General features: G+C 37.7%; 1 protein-coding gene across 1 annotated transcript in view; it reads right to left on the bottom strand.

Annotated features, from left to right (window-relative positions):
- Positions 1 to 14,146: 14,146 nt before the first annotated feature.
- Positions 14,147 to 18,187, bottom strand: part of LOC145671777 (uncharacterized) — a 52,866-nt gene continuing 48,825 nt past the window's right edge. The window contains exons 9-10 of the mRNA XM_081740984.1: positions 17,892 to 17,991; positions 14,147 to 14,290 (exon numbers count right to left, since the gene is read on the bottom strand). Of these exons, the coding sequence (XP_081597110.1) occupies positions 14,182 to 14,290; positions 17,892 to 17,991 (209 nt within the window). The 3' untranslated portion in view covers positions 14,147 to 14,181. The remainder of the gene's footprint in view (positions 14,291 to 17,891; positions 17,992 to 18,187) is intronic.

Here is an 18,187-nt window from a genome sequence, read left to right as displayed (position 1 = left end):
GATTAATCAGTCAGTATTATCATTGAGATTAACGATTTAGAAACGTCTCTTTTGATGTGGTATTGCATTTGATTCAGAATAACCCGTCATTAAGATTGTAATTTCACGGTTAAAATGAGTGAGTGCATATCAAAGAGGATTGTGTAGAATATTACATACATTCCAGTGACGAAGGTATTTTCCATAATGTAAGAAACTAGTATTTCATGTTTATAAGTATAATGTTACAAGTGTGAAAGTATTACAAAGGCTATCCTAGGATTAAAACGAATAAGTGTGTATCAAAGACGACTGTGTAACACACTCACTAATTTGTACCGTGGATTATTTCTGTACGATGCAGGAAAATATAAATTTAATGTTTATAAATAGGGTATAGAGTTACAGGTGTGAAACCATTAGAAGGTTTAGATGAGAGTTTATACGGTATTAATTGTTTCTGGCACTATCCTCGTTTTTGCGCACATCCTATGTCGCTGACACGTTTGGTCAATGTGGACGCAACACCGTGCCCTGACTCGGTGTTCCTGGCTATCTACCAAAAATTGGTTTGTGTGTTTTGCAAAATTATTTATAAGGCGTACGTTCGAACGCGTATTTATGCCCTTAAGGGGAAGTCTTCGTAAAGTGAGTCTGCAGTCATAAATACAAACTCCTATTCTAAGAAATAACTCCCAAGACACTGAAAGTGAATTTCCTGATTAAATAATTGGATATAATAGGATAGCAGGTACACTCGAAGAAATATATACATTTTCCCTTTGGCTCAAGCATATCTCCTCAGAACAGTAAATCTATTGATAACATCGGTTGGCCGGAACTGGTCTTTCTTTCCCTTCGAACTCTTGCCCATCACATGAACTATGTACAACCTCCGAAAGTAGACAAACAAAACGTGAAGAAGTAAAAAATGTCTTAAACCACAGACTATGTTTAAGACAGTCACAGCCTGAGAAGGTAACTTGAAAGTGGTAGGCAAGGTGAAGTGCGAAGGGAAGAAAAGACAGCTTTTGTTATTTTTAAAGAACGATTTAAGCGGCATCAGAAGTGTCACTCTTTATCTAAGCAACCCCGAAAACTATGGATGTGACACTAATATCGGTCGTTTTCAATATATATCCCCCTTTTTTTCCTCCAAATTGAATGTTTAAAGTGAAATGATAAAAACAATCACAGACTCGAACCTCATCTATGTTTGAAAATTTTATCGAGATCGCTCTGTTGGTTCAAGAGTTGTTAAGTTACAAACATAATCACTTTCATTTTTATGTAATTTGTCGCACTAGAAAACAGGTATTTGCCTACATACAAAATGTCGTACATAAAGTTTATATAAAAGCCTATATTAGAATATTAAATAATAGTAATTATATGTTTTAGTGCATGAGTATTAGTGAAATTTACCTACTGATCTCTCTCTTAAGAAGTAATTTAATTAAAGTTAACAAAATTTCACGAGATCAGAGAGCACATTAAGAACTCAGTTTCATTCAAGAGCCCTATTTTTTGAAAAAGAAACGTTTTATGATGATAGATGTGTATGCAATTGTAAAAGTTCTGTAAATACGAGGGTCACTACGAAAAGTTTTGAGATGTGAAATAACTTACATACTTAAAATCAATTTAACACTTACATTTTCTCAAAGTATTCACCATTACACTGTACACACTTTTGCATCCTCGAAAACCACTTTTGCAAGCATTGTTGCTAGTATTTTTCTTCCAGTGTTGAAAGTTCATTCTCGTAAGCCACTACAGCTTCTTCAGGGCTGCTAAATCTCTTCCCACGCATGCGATCCTTGATCCTGGGAACAGAAAAAAAATCACACGGGGCCAGGTCAGGGCTATACGGCGAATGAGTCATAAGTTTGACCTCCGTAGATTCTAAAAACTGAATTGTGATGTTGGCCGTGTGTGCGGATGATGAAGCAGGTTCCACGCAATCCAGTTCTTGGACACCGTTCCCGAAGCTTCTCAAACACTTTTGTTAGGCAAACAGTGGTGTGCCACTGAACAGTAACAGTCCTTTGTTCTTCAAGTGGAACAGTTGCAATATGGCCCGATTTGGAGAAGAAAGTTGCGATCATCTTCTTCCCCACACTTCGCGGTCGCTTCACTTTTGTGGGTGGATTTTCGTCTGGAAAGATCCAAACTGTAGATTGGCATTTATTTTCAGGGTCAAATTGATAGATCCAAGTCTCATCACCAGTAACAATGTCAGAGACACGTCTAGAATTGCCTCCATCAAATCTTGCAAGCATTTCTTCACACCATTCCACACGCATGCGCTTCTGTTGATCAGTCAAAGTGTGAGGCACCAAACGAAATGAAACCTTCCTGAGCCGAAGATGATCACGAAGACTTTTTGTTACCGCTGGCGATCCAATGTACACTGTAGATTCAATGTCCTTGAAAGTTGTTCGAGGATTTTCTCGAATCATTTGTTCTACAGCGGCAATGTTTTCATCTGACACAGCTGTTGCCGGACGTCCAGCTCTCTCTTCATCTTTAAGCGGCCTCTTCTGAATTCACCAAACCACCGAAAAATTGTAGCACGGGAAGGAGCAAGATTGCCAAATGCTCCCTGCAAATGGTCAAGGCTTTGTGTCTCGTTCAAACCACTTTTGAAATCGTAAAGGATCATTGCCCGAAAATGTTCCCTTTCGAGCTCCATTTTAGACACCTGAATACTACTCACATCAACAAACAAGTGAAGGCGATACGGCCACGCCCGTAAGCGAGGCTTCTCTCTGGATACCACTACTGAACGCAATTGTTGGAATTCAAATACTGTGCCACAACAATGCGTCTCAAAACTTTCGTAGTGAGCCTCGTAATGCACAACCACGAATAAACGACTAAAAATCACATAAAGGTAATGAGTGCAGACTATTAATTTTCAAGAATAATTACAAGTTTTATTTTCGAATGCTTCTTTTTTAAATATTCGCAATATTTAAATTTTTACATTTTTCACGCGTTCGAAAAAAAAACAGTAAAATTAACCTAATACAAATATTTTTGTTATTTTCCCAAATTTTCCGAAAAGAAACAGGAAAAAACGATTTTTTACCAACAGGTTTAAAATTTCCAGAAATTTTACAACACTAGGTTAGAAGTGTAATATTTTTTAAATTGCATTACTTGTAATCTTAATTAAACAAAATACAGAATCGAAATTAAAAAGAAAAGAAGGAGACAATAAATAAATAAGAAAGAAAGCAAGGAAAAGAACTTACGTGAAGCAGAGTGTAGTCATAAAGACCTGTGTGGTCATGAAGACCTGAAAACAAAGCAAATAAATTAGAATTTTCCAGGAAGTAGGTTTAACATTGTGGAGTACAACTATTGTACTGAATGTAAATATAAAATAATGTTATACCTTTCGAACATTTTTACTAAAATGAAAAATTACAATTTTTGGTAAATTTCCGTATAGTTTCAACAGCAAATTCTGAAGTATTGTCAAGCTTCTTATTTGAAATTTCTGGATAAAGTTAGGAAAACCATAGGCGTCTATCCCTGAGGGCCGAGTCCCTCCCCCTTATTGCCTGAAGTTTATTTAGACATATAGATTTCCATTAAAATACTCATTTTTTCTGTCAAAACTGAATGACTCCACCCAAGAAAAAAGTTATACAGAAATCGGGTCCACTACTGAAGGTGAAGAAGATAAAAACTACTGCTTTTGTAGTTTTAGGAATAGAAAACATGATACATTTACCTATATCTAATGTGACCCGTACGAGACGAAACGAGACAATTTTGGTATCGAGATACGATACGAGGCGAGATAGAACTTTTCCAATAGAAAAATACATCCTTTTCGAGAAGAGACTGCACTTTCAAAATACTTTTTTTTTTCGAGACAAGACAGTAGTAATAGCTTCTTAATAGATCATACAGCATACACAGATAAAAATATGTTCTCCGGACAGCGGTATATTGTACAAATATACGGTATCCTCTTGCTTACTATAGAAATCAGTACGGAGCATACGTTATCCGTATGCTACATAGGCACTGCCCTTAGATAATACATCATGCCGTTGCAGGATGACTGACATCTAACAGTTTTCCGTATATCACATGCATATACTTATGTTACCTTCGTCAGCTATATGTTATATACGTCCATTTGTATATGAGATACTGACCGCCTACATTGTTTCATACGGAAAGAAAGTATAGATGGAACACTTATACAGAAAGTATTATAAAACATGCGTTTTCAGTTATACGTCTGCTGTACGTTAAGTCTAAAAACTGCAGGAATTACGCATGTAACCTATCTTTTTAAGTACGCCACCTACAATTTTTTTCTCAGTGTACATCTTATAATGCACAGGGATGAAAGTAGATTTGAAAAGGTAGGAGAACGCATGACGTCACAAAGTCTCCCCTTCCTATCCTTGTCCATTGTAAACTATCGGCACTTTGCATACTACTATGTTAAACGACATAATTTTACCTGAATTTCGTCTTGTTCATTTCACGCAAATGTCAAACTAAGATATAGAAGAGACCCGTAAAGAAGTTCCATGCGAGTAAAAACTACTACTACTACTACTACTATTATTATTATTATTATTATATTACGAGCACAGTGGCTCAGAGGTATGAGGGATTCCTGGTTCGATTCTCCCCCAGGGGACCTTGTGATGGGCGGCATGAAACTCGTGAGGTTTTGTCGTTTCCTTTCTCTTTCCACCAATTATTTCGTAAGCACTTACTTCCATTAATCTCCATCTCCTTTAGCCTAAATGACATAAACGTGGAACACATAATTAGAAATGTCATTTCATTTTGGATTTTTGTCGCTTTGCTCTTTAACCGATTTGAATTCCAGCCAATGAAATTAATTTTTAATTCTCAAAGAACACATACATTTAAACTAATTCATTTTGTTTAGTGAATGTTATACTGAAAGATTTGCTTGAAGTCAGGCTTAACTCTAGTAGCAAGGAAGCGTTCGGCCACTCATCGCGTGCTTACCTTTTTGGCCTTCTACGCTTGCACTTGAAAAGCATGCTTTCATAGAATCTGCAAACAATGCTTTAGATCCTTCGCAGAGCATCATAGCATCACTGGCCGTTCATTGGTATTGACTTAACTTGTAAAACGCTTGCGTCAAGCTTGAATGGAACACTGAATGCAAGCTTGCCCCCATGTAACTTCGTTACTGGAATCCAACTTGCGGCATGCTTGCACATTTTCCAATCAAGCTACATGCAAGCTTAGCTGACTTGCAATTCAAGCTTACAGCAAGTTGTTTGCGACTTGTCTCTGCTACTAGGAAATCTTTAAGTTTGGTTGTAAGCAACAGATCCCGTTGGAAATTTACCAAAGAAAGAGAAGTATATGTTTCGTGGGAATTTTTAAAAAGAAAATTTATTGTTAAATATGATTTTAAGATGGATTAATTCTTCCCTTACTGATTTCAATCCCCATTGGGAAGCTTCAAGAAACACTTAGAGATTTATCTTTCAGTTTAACGTTCCACGATTATATCCATTAGGCTAAGGGAGACGATGATTAAAGCAAGTGAATGATTATGGAAGAATTAGTGGAATGAGAAAGTGGGAGGAAACGGGAGTACCCTGAGAAAGTCCACGGACACGATGTTGTACGCCAGAAACTTACTTAGCCGGGGATCGAATCAGGGAACCCTTAGCACGAGAGGTAAGCGCTCAACCACTGAGCCACCGTCCCACCCACACTCACATATTTAGTAAAAATATTCTCAATATATTTTTTGTCAACTAAAGATGAATGTGCTTCCCTACTCTCATTAATCTCAACTTCATACACGTTTTGTTTCACGAAAGTCAAATTTGTTTTATAAAATTACATAGAACTTGTTTTAAAATCGGAAAAAAAATCATCCCTTATTCTTGTCAGATTCGAACTTTAAGTAATGGGTTTCATTTTATTGCATTAAAATTGAAGAAAATGAGTTATTTTGGATTTTTTTAATGCACTATGTATACGGGTAAACTTTCCAAAGTCTTTCGTGGCTAAACGATTAGCGTACGCGCTTTTGGCGTGGGAGACCAGGATTCAATTCCCGGCAGCTTCTCATGTGATTCGGATTCCACGTTAAGCTATAGGACCACGTCTCATATTGCCTCGCTGCTGAAAGAGACGCTAAACTGAAAATCAAAGCAAATCAAATCAATTTACAATTGATTGATTCACCCTCTTTCACTCTTCTAAACTTGCAGATTTCAGCTCCAAGCAATTACTAATACTAATACTAATAAATCCTTCGACTATTGTTACAATAACTCACCTGAGGCGCCTCTTCTTTATGTGAGAGAAGGTTCCAAGTGTCTGCAAGGTTAAAAGATAAAAAATAAATAATACCTATGAATTCATAATTATAATAAAGGTAAGATGAACGAAGCTGTTTACAACACGTGATTAAGAAACTGATTAAACTAAAAGCTATTTCATGATAGATATTATCATAGGAGTCTATGGCATGTTAAAAGATTAGAAGACAGATGCTTATAGGCTCCAACAAAATTTATATGAAAATCGTGAGGTAATTGGGGAGCTACTTCAATTAAAACCTAGTGGGTTCCGGTTTCCATTTCTACCATTGAAATTCATCATAAATGTATTTCATCGCTCTTATATCAATTCATATTAATTGACTCATTAGATAACTTCATCACTAAGTTGGAATTATACTTTTTTTCTACTCCAATTAATTTATTCTTTTTCTGCCTTCCTTGTTTCCTCCATAAAGGCGCGTAGTTTATCCAAATACTCAGGAAAGGATTGTGTTTCCAGGGCCGGATTTAACACTAACTCCACTACAGGATCTAGGGGGGCAAACAGAGGCGAATCTATCGCTGGGCCGGGGCGCTAGCCCCCTCCCAGTATTTTGAGTGACGAAAATAATTCAAGCTATTATTTATATATTTTTCAGAGTTTATAGTAAACTCATGATATAGCGTCGATGCATAAAACAAGAATCTGAAAAAAACCAGAGCGGTCAGATGCATCGTTCCTGCGTTATCCCGTTCCAAAGTGTGGGATGCCACGAGATGGCGCCAGTATCGAGGCGCAGCTAGGAGATCACCTCTTAACGCCTCGAAGATATTTGTATAAACTGTAAAGCTGTCATGTTATAATGGTCACAGATATAACTCCGTATCGTATTAAAGTCGTCGACCAGCTCGTTCTTGCGACTCTGGAGCACGTACAGTAGGATGTTGTTCACACATGGCCACCATTATTTGATACTTCTCTTACGGCCACAACTATGACTTTGTTGTACCCGGTCATCGATTGTCCAACGTTTCTCTTCGCATTGAAATAACTTCCGATGATGAGGATTTTTCTGATTGAGTTTCATAAACTAAAGTGCCACCATCTGATGGCATCCCACACTTTTGAAACGTGATATCTGAAGAACGGTGCATCTGTCAACTCTGGTTCCTTCACATCACAGTCGAGTTCTACGCATCCGAAGCTATCGGTTGCAATCACATTCGGGCAAATCCATGCGGAGACGAATTGGGGCTAAAACTGAACGCACTCTTTAAGTAATCAAAACGACTATTCTATTCGCTTTAGTGATATTTCCGGTGTTTGAATATTCATACTATTAGAGACAAAAATTCGTAACGAATTTCTTCTATTAACGTGCGAGTGCATATTTCAAAAATAAAACTAGTCATTCTCCGCAACTTTATTTGTAAATATTTAAATCTTTCTTTATCCCTTGCGTTCCAGTTACATCCAGGTGGATGCCATAAAATAGTCTGTTGCAAAATACCAGTGGCAATCTTAAGGATGTCATGAAAACGTATCCTATATTAAGGAGTATTAATCCTGGAGATGATGAATTTTTTTAGTGGCGACAAGGCGTAAGTTAGTTCTACTGTTTCTCCTTGGGTTAAGTGCTGTATCGCTGGACCAATTGTAGGAAATTTACCGGGTCAATTGGAGAATTTATTTAAGTTTGTGAGAAAGAATAAGTGAAAGTCAGGTAAGGGAAATAGTAATAGTTAAGAAAGAGGTTGTATTTGTTGGTTGTTTTTGATGTTGTAAGCGGCACTGTGTATGGAGGCGGATGGACTATTACGCGGAGGTACACTTGTTATTATAGTGGCGCGAAAGACAGCGTCGAAATACAGAAAAATTTGGGCAAGTCTTTAATTGCACATTTCATTTCGAGAACAGAATCAAACCAACCCCTGCGGGGCTTCTAACCCGTTCCTAATACTACTACTACTATTTATAGTATGGATCCATATAGTAAAACTGCACGCCTAATGGAACGTAATCTAATGTAACTTAATCTAGTACAACCAAATATAATCGAATGCAGTACATTTTTATAGTTTTTTTTCTATTTTTAAATTGTTCCGGCGATACACCACTAATGCCTTCTTCTTAGATGGCAGCACCTTACTCATCTCCGGTCAGTGTTGCCAACATGAAGTAGCATAAAATCCCTTCAGAACATCAAAATTTCCCTTGTTTCAGCCCATATGTTGAACAATGCAAATATTTTTTTTAAAATCACTATTCTGAATGCTCTCCTCGCGCATGCATATATATATATATATATATATATATATATATATATATATGGGGAGGTTGTATTTGTATGTGTGTGTGCGAGCGCGTGCGATTGTATATATATTCACTGAACTTTATACAGTAATTCTGCCTTATATAACGGTGTAGACCGTCTTTTAACAGTAAATGAAAACCTGGTATTACAGCACGCACATAGGAAAATCACATCTGGAACTCTAGGAATTACAGCAGATTCAAGATGAGAATTCATTAAAATTTATACTAAAATTTTGAAACAAAGATACGACTAAATAAGTTTATTTTATATTTTCTATTGTGTTACAATATTGTAAGTCGGTGTAAGGGACAACTTTCAGCCTAGGGGCAACGATACATTAAATCCGGCCCTGTCTGTTTCTCTTTATGTTGACATGCAATCGCAAAGGGGTAGAAAATATTTATTTCATTCATTTTTTTTCTGGATAATGATACTGTTCCAAATATTCTTGTATATCGAGAGTCGTCGTTAGCTTGAAGATAACGTGGAAAAAAGTTATTTTCAAATGATATTAGAAATTGAAGAGAACAATGCAGCATGGTAAGAAGATAACTTACTTTCTTGTAAATACTAGTGAGCCTATGAACTACTGCTCCTTAATATTTTAAAGTCTTGTCACTATGTAGGCTATAGCTCAGTTCTTAGGGGAACATGTGCCCCTGAACCCAGTTCTTTCGTAAACGACGTAGATTATAGCTCAGTTCTTAGGGGAACATGTGCCCCTGAACCCAGTTCTTTCGTAAACGACGTAGATTATAGCTCAGTTCTTAGGGAAACACGTGCCCCTGGACCCAGTTCTTTCGTAAACGACGTAGATTATAGCTCAGTTCTTAGGGAAACACGTGCCCCTGGACCCAGTTCTTTCGTAAACGACGTAGATTATAGCTCAGTTCTTAGGGAAACATGTGCCCGTGGACCCAGTTCTTTCGTAAACGACGTAGATTATTATACGAGGGTCACCGAGAAAGTAAAGGACGTTTTGGCATGGTTAAATAAAAACAAAAGATATCAGCACTAAACTATATTTACACGTCCACAGGACGTTACTCTACTTTTCTATGTAATCGTCATAGTTGTCAAGACATTTGTTATAACGTGGGGTCAGTTTTTCAATGCCGATATTATACTCATCTCATAAAGTAAAGATTTGAGCCAGGCGGTCACTGCTTGCTTGACTTCCTTATCGTTTGCTAATTGTTTTCCACGAGAGTAAGTGAAAATCAGTTGATTCCAAGTCGGTTTTCCTGAATTTTTCTTCGACTTTTTCCTTTAGTTCTTCCGTAACAAGTGATGGCCTCCCATTCATATCTTCATCATGCAAACTGGTCCTTCCTTGACTAAACATAATGCGCCATTTCCTGACTCATGACCCGTTCATTGCACTGTCACCAGAAACATTCTTTATTTGCCTATAAATTTCAACAGCCATTCAGCAAACGAATGGCACTCCGTACTCTACATTTGGCGGGATTATCGATTGGCGCCACCATTTTGAATCACCGCAAAAACAAGTAGCGTGACCGCGCAACATTGAAACTCGGCTCACACTGAGGTGAAGGAAGGAACTAGCTGCCCCGCAGGCGATCTCAGTGGTGGGGGTCGGCAACACGCGCAATACGCAATAGTTCTTTACTTTCTGGGTGTCCCTCATATATTAATTGTTGATTGGTTGTAGTAATTCTATTCGGGTCAAACTAATGGGATTATGAGTGTGTAACGTTAGTACGTACTCCCCACACGATAACCCTTGAACGAAAGTTAATGTTTGAATTGTGTATATTTATTTTTTATTTATTATTTTGATTTTATTTTTTCAATAGAAAACTAGAGCTATTATCTCAGTAGAGTTTCTTAACCTTTTGTGTATCAGTGCTATCCATGTGGATGTCATAAAAAACTTTATTATAAAATACCAGTGACATCTGTGTGGATGTCATGAGAATGTATCCTATATTAAGCGTTGTATTAATCCTGGAGATGATGAAATTTCTTAGTGGATGCGAGGCACGAGTTAGTTCTACTATTTCTCCCTAGGTGACAGCACCTTACTTACAGAAAAGATAAAAGATGTTTTGTCTCAGTAGATGGCAGGCCTAAAGGAGCATTCAATTACGACACACATGTATTTGTTTTAACGATAAACAACTAGCAAATTCGAAAAAGCTTTCAAAGAAAGAAAATAAATCTTACAGTTTTACGTCCCATGCTTATGCCGGTTAGACAAAAGGAGACGGTGATTATGAGAAATGAATGAAACGGTAGAATGAAGAAAGTGGGAGGAAACGGGAGAACCTCGAGGAAACCCACGAGCACGGTGTTTGTCCACTACAAAGTCCACACGGCGCGAGCTGGAATCGAACCAGGGACCCCCAAGCACCGAAGGTGAAGGCTCTACCACTGAGCCACCGCGGCCCCTTAGCAACCCACCCAACACAAGTACATACTGATCATGTGTAAAGAATGTTCCTCGAGGTACATTGGAATGTACATGATAGGTACGTGAATAGAGCAATCATGTGAAATACACATGTAAGGAATAAGGTTACTTCCGCCCAAAAGTACGTGCATGACACATACCGAGGAATGTATCTATTATGTGTATATCACGTACCGTGTATGTACTTGACACATTTACTTGGCATTGGCATGTGCGAGGAATGTACTAGGCATGTCCGTAATGTTCCTTAGGGCAGTGCTATGCAACTGGGGGTGCGAGTACTTAAATACTAAAACCTTAACGCTTCATTTTTACGTTCGAATTTAGAAGCTTGTACTTTTAAAAAAAGCCAAGCAACTAACTCTGAAAATATATGCCCTCCTCCGGCATCTGTGTGGCAATTTAACTATCTATGAAAATACTACAGTAACATTTACGAGCGACCGAGCTCTAACCTATAATCTTAGCATTCAAACCTGTGATTTACGGTTATTTGTGATTTCACGTTTATAACAAAGACAAATATTTTTAAAAGAGTGTAGTTTAAATAAATTACTGAAATAAATATTTTTCACAAAGTTTATCCTTTTAAATTATTGTTCAAAGGCCTTTGCCTTTAGTAAGCCTTCTCCGAAATACATGCAAATGAATTGTGCTGCCATCTTTGGAGCTCTTTTAAAATACACATATATGTTTCTCGACAATGAGATCTCAGAAACTACAGGCTCTAGAAAGATGACGTTTTCACTGATCGATTGCAAATTTCATGTAGATTGTCCAGTTCTAATTGAATATTTAAAAAACATGGGCACTATTTCTTTAGTACATTTTTACGGGTACATTGGAAGTGTTGAACTTTCAAAAAAATAAAATAAAACATCTCATCCTAATCATTACACATTCCAACACCACACTGTTGTATATAGCGGTTGTATATGTCTCCGGCATTTGTTTCATAGCCAAATAATAATGGAAAAGGAAGGATAACCATTTCTCCAGTCTAAGATGAACTTTTTTGGGGAGTGTTTTTCCCAATAAGCACCATATATAACTGACAATATATTAATTTTGTATGTAATGTATTTGCTTATTACATACTGCATGCAAGAAGAAAGAAAACACTGCAGAAAATTGCAAAATGACACACACAATATATTACAATGTGGCTAAACTCAGAAAGTGGCTATAGAAGTGAAAAGCATATGGCTAAAAAGCCACTATTGGCTCTTTGGAAATTATGTGACTAACGACGTTCTCAAAATGGCCAGATCTCGTCACAAAGTGGCTAAATTGGCAACCCTAGTCGCAATACGAAGCAACTTACGCACAACCATGCCATGGTACATGGGGTATGTGCCATTCACATTCCTCACATTCCAGTGAAGCATGTAAAAGTACCTTTCAAGTGTCAGAAATTCCTCGAAAGGCACGTACCTAGCGACACGTGCTATGCATATGAAATGTACATTTTTCAAGTACCAGGTACGTAAACGGTACATATGGAACTTAAATGGCACGTTCCTAGAATGTACCTGGTTGGGTGGGAAATTCGAGATTGGAAAGAAGAAAAAAGGAAGAAAAAACTTTGTATTTGATCTTCGGTCACTGTTGCCAACCCGAAACAGCATAAAATCCCTTCAGAACATCAAAATTTCCCTTTTTCAGTCAAAATGTTCCACAACTCATATACCTGTATATATATATATATATATATATATAGGGTGTTACAACTCTTGAGATGTGACTCCTGCCACTGAGACAAGAAAAAAAGTTCTCTTGAACTTTCGGTTATCGGACATAGTTTCGAATCTACAAGGTGCCGAAAGCGTGGGAAATGACATTCGGACTCCAATAGTTCAGAAACTATCCAACGTAAGGAGGGCGGGTATAAAATGCACTGAAGAAGTCATACCTGCTGTATTGAATTTTGCATGTTTCACAATCCTACCATGCACGCGCGAGGGATTCCCCAAAGGAACATAGGGAGTCCCGGATAATGTGCCAAATGAAAATTAGTCTAAATGGATATGAATTGATATGGTTTCTACCAGGTAACAATAATTCTTTTGTATTAAGTCGATATCTAGAACAAATACAAAATGGCGGACACCTTCATGCCCGTTGTGTGTGGTTGCATAATCGCCAGTTGAGTTGAGTTGATTACCGACTGATTAACGTGGAATCCGAACTACATGAGCCCCCGCCGGGAATCGAACCCGGGTCTCCCACGCCAAAAACGCATATGCTAACCGCTTAGTCACGGACGACCTCTGCATAATCGCCAGGTACGGATGCTGGCCAACAGCGACGTTCTGAGTATTCATTGTAGCGAATTTGTACTCAAATGCTCTAGAAAGACATCTGGAGTGTCGGTAGAGCACAACAGATGAAACAGGGTGATTCACATGTGTGGAAACACGTAACGCAAAATGCCCAGAAATGAACTCATAATAAGTAAACGTGAGTTCAAAGCGTCGGAAATGTAAGGAATAGCATCAAGAACATAAAAGCCATTGCCGATTCACCAATAATATTCCATCAACCCGATGCAATATGATGTACACGGTTGCATACCAATAAGGATGCAACAACTGAGGCCAAGTTGAAATTGTGCATTGGGACTCATTAATTAACTGGCTAAACTAAATGAATGTCACTAGTGGGATCGCATGATTGATATTGAAATATGGCCAGTGGCGGAACTAGGTCTGGGCCGGGAGGCCTAGGCCCCCAGTTTTTTCAGTGACAAAATAATTTAAGCTATTATATATTTTAGAAAGTTTATATATACCTATAATAGTCTGGGTGATGGCTCCCCCCCCCCTCAGTTTTTACCTTCTAGATCCGCCATTGCACGTTGTGTTTTTCGTGAGATGCTGTATTTACTAGAAATATAAATTTATAGGCAATAAACATATATATACTGTATATTAGCTCACAGTAGGATTTAGACACGGTACAGTAACTCAGAACCTTAAGTTTGGCGGCCACTGACTTAAATACATATTTAAATAATTTTTTGTTAACGAACTTATACAAAATTCGCTAGAAGTTACTCTACATGAGAAAAAAACATATTCTTACCTCAACAGTAACACCTCAATCTCCCAGATGTTGTTGGGAAAAGCTTAAAGATTTCGTAGACTTTTTACTTGTTTTTCTTTTTCTTTCTTAAACAACAGAAACATAGTAAATTTAGCAACTTCGATCTTCTAGGTGTTCTGTTACTTCCACGAGATGATGGGACGGTGGATGTACTGTTCAATGAAAAGAGAGCTTATGTTAGTGTGATACTATTCCTTACTGAAACGTGGCGTTGGCAAATCTAAAGAAGCATTAGAAATGGATTTACAGAAAAGTACGAGAAGTAAAGGGAAGGTACGTACATTTATTCTAATGATAGAAAATTGAAACATACATTATTTTTCTACATTATCTTCCTGCACGTTAACACTTTTTTCCCAACGTTTCATAAGTTTTATTTTTCATTCCGTTGGTAAAAGCGTTTTTCGATGGCACCTGTAACCAATTTTTGCATCGCATTAAAGGCTTCTGCATCGGTTGCAAATGTTCTTCCCCAGAGCACTTCCTTCAATGGAATACGCTGAACCATGACTGATACGTAAAATATTTGTGATTTCGTCCACTGTGATTCGTCGGTATTCCATCACCATACTCTCAACGACTTTCAAATTGTTCTCAGTCATTGACGTCGATGACCTGTATGATCTTTCCTTGTCACATAAAGTAGTTCTTTCCTGTTTGAGACGCTCTATCCATTCGTATTTCTTGCTTCGCGATAAACAGCTGTCACCATACTGCGCTTGCATTCGACGGATAATTTCTTCCTTGGTGCAGATCGACAATGAAGCTGCCATGTTGAACAGTCTGCTGCACTCCAACTACTAACACGGGAATAAGAGTAACACGTTACATAGAAGTGTTGCAGACGACACTAATTCAGCGCTGGATACTAGCAGTGTTACCAAACCCTAGTGAAAGAAATTGCAAAAGTTCCTTTCTGTTTAACTTCCCCTCGTACTTGTGCTAAAGCCAATGTCACCATCTAAACTATAGCATCTTTATATCAACATAGGCGTATATAAGAACTAAAAATGTACTATTCGCACTTGCATCTACAAAATTAACATTAATAAAACGCGTTCTAGTTCTTTCTATATTCAAAGCATAAGTGTTGTGGACAGTGGTGCACGCAGAAGTTAGTCAAGAGACATTCAAGCTTGTAACTTTATATACGAGGGGCGTTCAATAAGTTATCTACCTAGACAGGAAGGGAGGGTGGAGCATAATAACGCCTGACACGCATTTATGATCCATTTATGATTATCCCCAGTAAACAGTTTTCAATGTTGCCAGCCTAATTTTACAAGTTGTGAAGAAAGAATAATATCGGCATATTTTATGTCCCCTGTAGGGGACGCCGGGACCGACATGGTTAAAAACATAAGTTATTATAACATTGGTGCTGCTTTGAAACTTATTAGAGTGAAAAGTATGTGAAGAGGAATATCACTGACATAAGTTTCTCATTTAAAAAAATGATTCGGTCGCTAAGCACATTAGAGGCAAACAAGTTTGAGAAGAGGAAAATTTATTTTCTTCACTTATCTCATTGGTAAAAGATAGAACTGATAATACAATTCGTCGGAAATCACACGGTCACTTCTTACGTAAACCAATTCATGAAGAAGAGGGATGCTAATTTTAAATACCTAACTGCAGCCTAGTTTAAATAGGAAAAATAAAAGAATAAAAGTGACGCATTTCCCTGCAACCATATGTAGGATATTCTAATACAGTACTTTAACTTAGATAAAGATCATAAGAGGTTAAAAAAAGACGTGCCATTGAATTAATTCCACCTATGGGTAAGAATACAGGTCTTCTCAAAGAAAGGCGAGTGGGCATAACTTTGTTTTTTTTTTAACAATGGTATGGACCTGGTAAGTTCAAGCTTCAGATACTTCATGTTATCTGGCTAAACTTATATCTTCCAAGTCGTTAATGGTAAAGTGTTTGGAAACATATTCAATAGAATAGCATGCTAGTTTTATTTATCCAGAAAGACGGTTACAAAAATGACACCAGGCTTGCTCACACTGTGCAACCCTAGGGATTAGAATGTTTTTTTGTCACCGGAGTGCTAGAACCAGAGATAAATTCTGAGAGGCTTATGTAGAGTCGTTTTCACCTATTATTAGCGTCATATTAAAGGCCTGACTAGTGCAGGAAACAAATGTTAGTCGAACTCTTTAGTATGGTACTAATAACTCTAAATGAAATCCTGACAGTCCAGGGGGATTCCTTGTAAGTTTTGGGTTTATTAAGTGCTGAGAAAATAATATTTACACTAAATTATTCATATTTTATTAACTTATGTACTTTTGTTGCAGCTCTACAAAAGGACTCCAGAAGTATTTAATGAGTCGAGGTAAAAGATTTCTTATAATGAAATGTTAACAACAATCCTGAAATGCAAACTATTCAATATCATAATTCTTTGAAAAAGGCAGGAAGAAGTTCTTTTTCTTGCCCTGGAGGGTTCTCATTCCTGGAGTAAACTCTTCTAACTTCTCCCCTGACTGAAATTTGATAAAATCGTTCATGTGCCAATCGATAAACATATATTTAGAACAAACTTTAAACGCAATCGCCATAAAGTTTGTTGATCTTTAAACAACTCACTTTAACCTTAGCTTGATTTAAACTTAAACTTACAAAATATGAAACACTCTAAACTATCGATTCCAAATTCTTAGTCATTGATATCGCCATTCCATCCTTTACAGGTTGCTTCTGTTTTATAGCACTTAATAAAACCTAATAAAAAATGATACATTTCTATATAAGCTGGTTTATGCATAATACAGTCTCAGTGAATTCCTATGTTGTTCGTACGTTGGTGGTTTCCACGTACATTGAATCACAACTACTGTATATAAGTGGCTCATTCAGGAAGCAACTTTCCCATGCGTCCCATAGCTAGGAAACCGTATGTGGCGCGAAGTGACTGCGTGCACGTGAGAGAGAGTAAGCTCCTAGCATGGCGCATGCTCCAGCGGAACATCCTTAGTGCTCTCAGTAGCGTTGTGGCAGTGCAGTGGTTGAAAATGGGCATTCCTATTCCAGCTCCCGCCGCTTGTGAAGTGCGAGCAGTAATAAAGTTTTTGAATGCACAGGGCATAGCGCCGATTGAAATCCATTCTCAGCTGTGCCAGGTCTATGGGTCTACCATCATGAGCAAGCAGATGGTATGTTGCTGGTGTAGACAATTTGCAGCAAGATGCCAAAATATCCCACGTTTCATCCCCTCTGATGACCCGGTCCAGAAACTCCTCTCACTCATCGTGGTATCGTTGCAAAAATGTCAATACTGATCCTATGCGCCTCGCTTTGCATTCAGAAGTCAGTTGCTTCGGCACTTTATTACTGCTTGTATAGGAACGTCCATCTTCAACCATTGCCTCGACGCTACTGAGAGCACTAAGGATGTTCCGCTGGAGCATGCGGCATGCTAGGAGCTTACTCTCTCACGTGCACACAGTCGCTTCGTGCAACATACGGTTTCCTAGCTATGGGACAGGTGGAAAAGTTGCTTTCTCGATACGCCTCGTAATTTATTAAGTGCAAACGAACTACTTCTAATAACTGAAAAAATGCTCGATTCACAGCACCAGTGAGACTCTTCACTTCCTTGTCACACCCTGCTCACCCAGTATCTTCTCTAAACAGAACACTGACACCCCAAGTCAAAGACGGTACGCTTATGTTGGTCGCGTAATAGGAAACACAATTATCAACATATTATTAAAGAATAACGTTTCGATGGTAACTTACTTATCCTGACTAATGTCTCTGTTGTTATTATCTGTTTCGTTGATCAAAACAGACTGATCAGTGGAGGATGGCGTTGGAGGATGGCGTTGATTTCTGGAAACTGAAATAAAACAAAAGATTACTCTTATATGCGTGAAATATTTTTATTTATTGACCTATTTTCTATTTAATTGTATTGTCGAACTCTAAGGTAAGCAATATCACACAACTAACTCTATGGCCTATGGAATACGAAGGTTCAATGTTGCATTGACAAAAAAAATCTCTATTGACTTCTGTTCTTAGTTTACTAAATC

The sequence above is a fragment of the Thermobia domestica genome, chromosome 15, assembly GCF_964235325.1.
Source record: "Thermobia domestica chromosome 15, izTheDome1.hap1.1, whole genome shotgun sequence".
Taxonomy (NCBI): domain Eukaryota; kingdom Metazoa; phylum Arthropoda; class Insecta; order Zygentoma; family Lepismatidae; genus Thermobia; species Thermobia domestica.
The sequence above is the reverse complement of the archived record's forward strand: the minus strand, read 5'-3'. Positions and strand labels throughout refer to the sequence as shown.